Source organism: Pinus tabuliformis, chromosome 1_2, assembly GCF_031772625.1.
Source record: "Pinus tabuliformis cultivar Carrire ecotype Pingquan chromosome 1_2, CPIR1, whole genome shotgun sequence".
In the NCBI taxonomy this organism is placed as follows: Eukaryota; Viridiplantae; Streptophyta; class Pinopsida; order Pinales; family Pinaceae; genus Pinus; species Pinus tabuliformis.
Window position 1 is genome coordinate 1,294,724,937 of NC_142298.1, and position 7,007 is coordinate 1,294,731,943.

Here is a 7,007-nt window from a genome sequence, read left to right on the forward strand (position 1 = left end):
TTAACTTTTAATTTCCGCCCCTTTGCATAAAATTCAGACATAAGTAAACCAAATAATTGACGTTTCATAGATATAATTGATTATAAACTAGGCTAGAATCCATTTTTACACATTATGAATATATAAGGGAAAACTCCGCAGCATTAGCATTCACACAAAAACTAGTCTCAGACGCTGTCTTTTCTCTTATATATATATAAAATCAATTTAACAAAAATGTGGTGGTGCTTCAATAGTATTCGACGATGTTGTGTTTAAAATAAAATAAATTAATGGGATTCAAATTGTATTTTGTAGGCCAAAAAAATTCCAGCAGGGAATAATATATATATTTTTCAATATCGCATAGTTGTAGAGGAGGTTTGAACGGTTTGAACTCCAACAGATTTTTGAAGAGGAAACAAAAAATAATTCCAGAGGAATCTGTGGTGGTTCAATATTGTTGAGCAGCCTCTGGGTGGGAGAATCTTTTCCTGTCAAAACAACCAGAAATAATGAAAATCGCTCATATGATAAAAGACACTAATATAATCTATCAATTCACACTTAGAGGATGTTTATCAATTATCAAGCGTAGCTTACCTTATCAATTATTTTTAAGAGTAACTTTTGAATGTTGAGAGCAGCCGCCTTATCCAACCTTATCATAAGCGGACGGAGCGGACGAAGCATTGAGTCGAGAAAAGAGGCGGCGGCTCGTGGAGCAATTGGGTTGGGGTCGTTCTCACAGTCTCTGTGATTTGATTTTGAAGACGTATTTTCCCCTCTCCTCACGCGTTTGAGAATCACAGAATTGTAGGCAACATGGATTTGGATATTTTGTAGATATATTTTCTAATCCACATTTTGTCAGTTCAGGTTATATGTTAAAAATGGTTGGAATTGGAGATACAAGGCAAGTGTTATAGTGTTTTTTGGGTTTATTTTTTCATGGAGCTGAATTTATAAAACATTCTAAAATATGAATTAAGCAATATATAAATGCGATTTCATCGACAATTGTATAATTGTAAGAGAATTCTGATAATGATACTTGAAAATTTGTATAGCTAAATTCTGGTAATGATGATATGAAAAAACCAGAGGGTAGAACTTTTAGACTCATCTGAATGATAGGCATTAGCCATGGTAGAACGTTTGGACTCTTCCGAATCATAGGTATGAGCAATGGTAGAACGTTTAGACTCTTCCGAATCATAGGTATTAGGGATGGCAGAAGAAAAAGAAGAACCTGGCTTATATTATAACCTGTGGAAGGACATGATGTTGTCGCCTGTTCTTCTCCGTTGGAAGTTGTAGCTCTTGGAGAAGCATTAATGGCAGAAGAGTTTTCCTCCCACGAATCAGCAGGAGGAGGTTTTCTTTTAGTATCGTGATCAGGAATGAAGGCATCAGCAGGCCGAGGTTCTGTATTGAGCTTGGTAGGAGAAGGGGTTTCTGGTTGTGTACTCCCCTTGGTGGGAGAAGGGATAACAGCAGGAGGAGGAGGAGGGGTTTCTGTATTGCGCTTGATAGGAGAAGGGGTGTCAGGTTGTGTATTCCCCTTAGTGGGAGAAGGAATAACAGCAGCAGGAGGAGGAGGGATTTCTGTATTGAGCTTGATAGGAGAAGGGGTGTCAAGTTGTGTATTCCCCTTAGTGGGAGAAGGGATAACAGCAGCAGGAGGAGGAGGGGTTTCTGTATTGAGTTTGATAGGAGAAGGGGTGTCAGGTTGTGTATTCCCCTTTTTGGGAGAAGGGAAATGAGGAGGAAGGGGGGTTTCTGTATGAGCAGGAGGATGTGTGTTTGCAATGGGAGGAGAGGGGGCATCAAGAACAGGACGCTGTGGATAATTTGGAGGAGTGTCTGTGTTCTCAAACCTAAAACAAGGAAGGCACGATAAGAAGTTGCAAGTGCAGCAGCAGCAGCATTTCCTTTTCCTGTACATTATTGCTGTGGAACAATGGAATAGCAACTGGAAAAAATTTGAGTCAATGAATGTAACTCATGACAAGTCCTCAAAGCCCTATTTTGCCCAGATATCAAAAGCACAATTCCAACACAAACAAATACAGGAGATGGCAGTTTCACCTTTAACAGATGACTTTGCATCAAAGTCAGGTAAGGGATTAAACAGATCTTCTAAGCTTTTTTCATAAGCATATGGTGGGCTACTTCTTAAATTTTTTTTTAATAGATTTAACTATAAAAAATTAAAATGTATCAATTACAAAAATACCTTGCTGGTAAAGTAATCTTATTCTTTGAGAAGAAAATCATTCCTTAACAACGCGCATGGTTATTCTTTCTCACATCCCAAAGATTTGCTCATGGAAGAAAGGTCTCTGAAGGTCGTCCTTTCACTCTCAGTTATTTTTTGTGTTGAAATGAAAAATAGATTGTCGTTTATGGTTGAAATTACATATATTTATAATAAAACATTTATATAGTAAACCGGTTAGATTGTAATTATCAAAAGGTTATGAAGAAAATTTAAGAGATGAAAAGTATCTTTTTATTATAATTAATTTAATGAAGTAAGTCAACCTTGTAAGACTTTGGCTAGTGACATGGTAAAAGAGAGATATATCACATCTTTGTGATATTAATAAGGTAATAAGATGGAGGCTGTAATAAACTTTCTTTAGGATGTTTGCTTATACTTAGTTTGCAATAGATTTTAATCTAAAAATATTTGTAACATTATGGATCTTTTTGTAATATGGGTAAAATATTAAAAAATTGAAGATTTAGGGAAGTTCTTTTTAATCAGAGCATATCAATTAATTCTTTATCATTTTTCTTAAAGTTCTATAAAACAAATTTGGTCTCACTAAGCATTAATCATCATCATTATATTTATAATTTTTTATGATTTAATTTTAAGTTTAAATGAATTTGTATTTTAACTTTGAATAGTTTTCATCATCTAATTCTATACAATATCTCTATATTATATGCTTCCAGGGTGGGGTGTAGATCAATAGAGTTTATTGTTAAGACACTCTTTGTGATGTCATTAGTTCAAGCCTTACCATGTGCCATGTTTGGGGTTGTGCAATGTGCCTAGAGGTTATAGTGGTAGGAGTCATAATTGGCCTCATTAAACACAAGTAAATGCTACCTGTTGAATCCTCTAAACACACATATACACACAAGAAGGAAAAGAAAATAAAGCTTTCTATTATATAAATCGTATTTTCTTAGTGAATGATATTATTACTTGTTTACATCCATTTTATTATGGATTTATCAAAGGTGTATGTGCCAACATATCTTTTTAGAGTGGAAAAATGTGAGGAAAAGTTAATCTAGAATGAAATCTCATAACATTGTATTGTAAAAGTCCTCCTCATTCATAAATAAGAGTATGGAGCTTATTCAATAGCTCATGAGGTATTATACTTGCTAAGCTTTTGCAAATGGGGTAGCAAGCAAAGTCACTTTGATCGTGGAAAAAAAATCTCTAAGAATAAGCACTTTTGAGCTAGAGGAGTCATGAGATGGATGACCTTCCTTGAAAGTCCTAGTTACATGTAAGTCTTGGAAGTGATGATTGACATTGTGTGATTCATTTCACTAATTTCAATCCCACTTCTTCACCCATATGAGCATCACCTAATTCAATGGGTGTTGGAATTGGATTATTCTAACTCACAAAAAATTGGTCATTAGTTAATGGTGCTCGAGGAAAATGATCATAAATGAGTGACTTTAGATACACTGTTAATCTAGAAAATGTGAAATCTCATAATGTTGGACTATGGAAGCTCCCCTCATTCATAAATAAAGTGTATGGAATTTTGATCAAGAATAGATCATGAAGCACAATACTTATTTAAATTTCACTGATGAGGTAGCAATCTAAGAAGGTTTAACTATGAACAAGAACTCTATTATTAGGAGCATTTGAGTTAGATGAGTCTTTAGATAGATGACCTTGTTGGGAAGTCCTAATTACATAGTGGAATTTTGAGAGGTGATAAGTGACATCGTGCGATTGATTTCATTGATTTACTTAGTTTCAATCACACTCCTTCACCCTTATGGGCATCACTTGATGCAATGAATGCTAAGAATTACACAATGGAAGTTCGAGAGGTGATAAGTGACATCGTGTGATTGATTTCATTGATTTACTTAGTTTCAATCCCACTCCTTCACCCTTATGGGCATCACTTGATGCAATGAGTGCTAAGTGGACTAGTCAAACTCACAAGAATTTGGTTATTGGTTAATGGAGCTCAAGGGAAAAGTTCATAAATGAATGGATTTGATAACACAAGTCATATCTCTTATTTTTATGTTGTAGAAGCATCCCTCACTCTTAAATAGAGAGTATTAAGTTCTAATTGAATAACTCATGAAGCATGATTATTGTTAAGTGTTTGCAAATGGAGTAGCGAGCTAGGTGGCTTTGAATATGGGCAAGCACTTTATGGTTAGGTGCACTTGAGCCAGAGAAGTCATTAGATGAATGACTTTCCTAGGAATACTTGCTTAATGGGTGTAGCACTCATAAGTGATGATTAACATTGTGCGATTCATTTTATTCATTTCACTAGTATAAATCTCACTTCTTCACCCTTGGGACCATCTCCTAATGTAATGAAAACTTATTGGACTATTCAAATTAATGATAAATTGGTCGCTAGTGTTAATTTTTCATAGGGATACATTGTTCTTTGCTTTGATAATTGCATGTCTTCATTAATACATTAAGTTCACCCTAGATCTACACCATTATTCATCAACATATGAAATTATATAGAAAGAATAACATCATCATCATCAATGCAGTAGAACATAAAGGAATAATAGAAGAAAAAGAATGCACACACATAGAGACACCATAATTTGTCTAAGGCCAGGGAAAAACCCACTATGGGGAAACCCTTGCAAAACTTCTTCTTCTTAGATTGTCATCAAATGATTAATAAAAGGAGATTACAATGATCCATAACTTCATCTATGCAACAAAACAACTATGATATCCAAAACCCAGATCTAATCATGCTTATAATCAAAGCCCTCATTGTGATGGTTGTAATGTGTTGTCACTGACTATAGTCAACTGTTGGATACTATTGAACACTATGATGAACAATGTTTGAATACTTATTTCACTGAGAAGAATCTTCAGAATACTGAAATCTCATCTTTGAGTCTAAGATGCAGGGAGGATGAGTTGTGTGAGCGTCTATAACAATCCTGGACGCTCTCCGTGAACTGTATGTCAGCATCTATGGTATCCCAGATGCTCCCTAGACCATTATGTGCGTGTGTCTAGGAACCAACTCATTCGATCTGCTCCAAAACCTTAGATACTCTCTTATGGTTACTGTGCGTGCGTCCGAGACTGCATGGACGTTCTCAGGACTACTCTGTGCGAGCGTCCGGGGACTTACACCTCCAGATCTACCTCTGAAACCCTGAACACTCCCATAGGATTTTGTGCCAAGGTCTAGGGATCTCTGGATGTTGTCTTGACCACTATGTGCCACCATCCAAGGACTAAAATTCCCAGTTCTGTGTTAGCGTTCAAGAATCGGAAAACCCTAGATCAGTGCGAGCTTCATCCTTGAGATTTTGGACACTTGCGTGAATTTGACTCAGACATACATGTGTGAACCAAGACAATGAGAGAAGATAAGATAGATTGATCAATTGTGTCAAAATGAGCTTGAGGTAAATTCTATTTATAGGCTTTCTTGAGGGTCCACTTGGGCTTGAGGCCGGCCTGTCCAATTTAACATGTGCTTAGGGCTGACCTAACACAATATACATGAGTGAATAAATAAATTCAAAAATCAACTTCTGCTTGTCCAAATAAGGCGATCTTTAGGTCTATTTTGGTCCTCTCAAAAAGAGGAATCTAATGCAATCATCATCTTGGTCATCTGACCTGTCCAAGGTGGAATTTGACGACAATTGAAAAAATTAACACTCCCTCTCAACTACGGAGAATTCCACTTGCCAATATTTGTCTATTGATCAATATGCCATTATGGTATCTTCAATTGTCATCACATATCATCATTTATCATCTCTGTCATGTAGTCGACATGCGATGACCACCTCAAGTATCTCACCATCACAAGTCATCAATGTACATCTTGATCTATCCCTTGCTTATTCTTGTTTATCTCTTGATTGTTCCTGCTCACATGCTGAACATTCTCGAATCTAGAAGAAGAAGAATTTGTTATCAAAGGGGAGCTTAAGCTACTACCCTCTATGCATCAAGATGCTACCTGGAATATTTGCCATCAAGCTACTACCCGAAATATCATAATCAATTGTCATTGGAGAGCATATCATCAAGGAGCACATCTCAACTTGGAACCACATCGGGGAACACATCTCAACCTGAAATCTCATGGGGGAGCTATACATCTACAACCCCATACCAAGCAATAGGATATCCAAGCACATAGGGGAGCACATCTCGACCTTAAGGTCTCATCAGGGAGCTCAATCTCAACCTGGAGTCACATAGGGTTATCTCAACCCATCCTATTTCTTACTGATCTTCCCATAGATGACCCTGAATAGTCATGTGGTAGAAAACCTGCATCATACTCAACTTGGGTTGTATACCCTAAGTACACTCTCAACTCATTGGTGAAACGAGGAGCAGTATTCCCGACAAGCCCTGCTTGTGGGTATGATGCCAACTAGGGTATACTCTGCAAAGACCAAACAGGGGAGCAACATTCTCCGGCCCTATGAAGATATGGGAGCAACATCTTCAACTCTATGGGTAATAGATAGGGGTCATACCTTATTATCCAGAGTTCCCTCAACCCTAGGAGTCCTTCCACCTCAATTCCTTGCCCTAGGAGCTCAGATAGAGAGGAAGAGTTAACTCAATGTTCTCGATCAACACTATTCTCATCATACTCAAATCTGGTATCAGCTTGTCTCAATAGTAGTTGTTTCCTGTTCATACAGGACATCAAATCAAATATCATGTTAGAACATAAATAATCATATAAATCACAAAAGGATACCATAATCATCCTCCC

General features: G+C 36.7%; 1 protein-coding gene across 1 annotated transcript; it reads right to left on the reverse strand.

The window, feature by feature from the left end:
- Nucleotides 1–254: 254 nt before the first annotated feature.
- LOC149210965 (uncharacterized) lies at nucleotides 255–2,078 on the reverse strand. Its single transcript, XM_089394502.1, has 2 exons — nucleotides 583–2,078; nucleotides 255–473 (listed from the first exon to the last, which is right to left on the reverse strand). Exon 1 carries the CDS (start codon nucleotides 1,925–1,927, stop codon nucleotides 929–931), a length of 999 nt encoding a protein of 332 aa, XP_089250628.1. The 5' UTR covers nucleotides 1,928–2,078; the 3' UTR covers nucleotides 255–473; nucleotides 583–928.
- Between the last annotated feature and the right edge of the window lie 4,929 nt (nucleotides 2,079–7,007).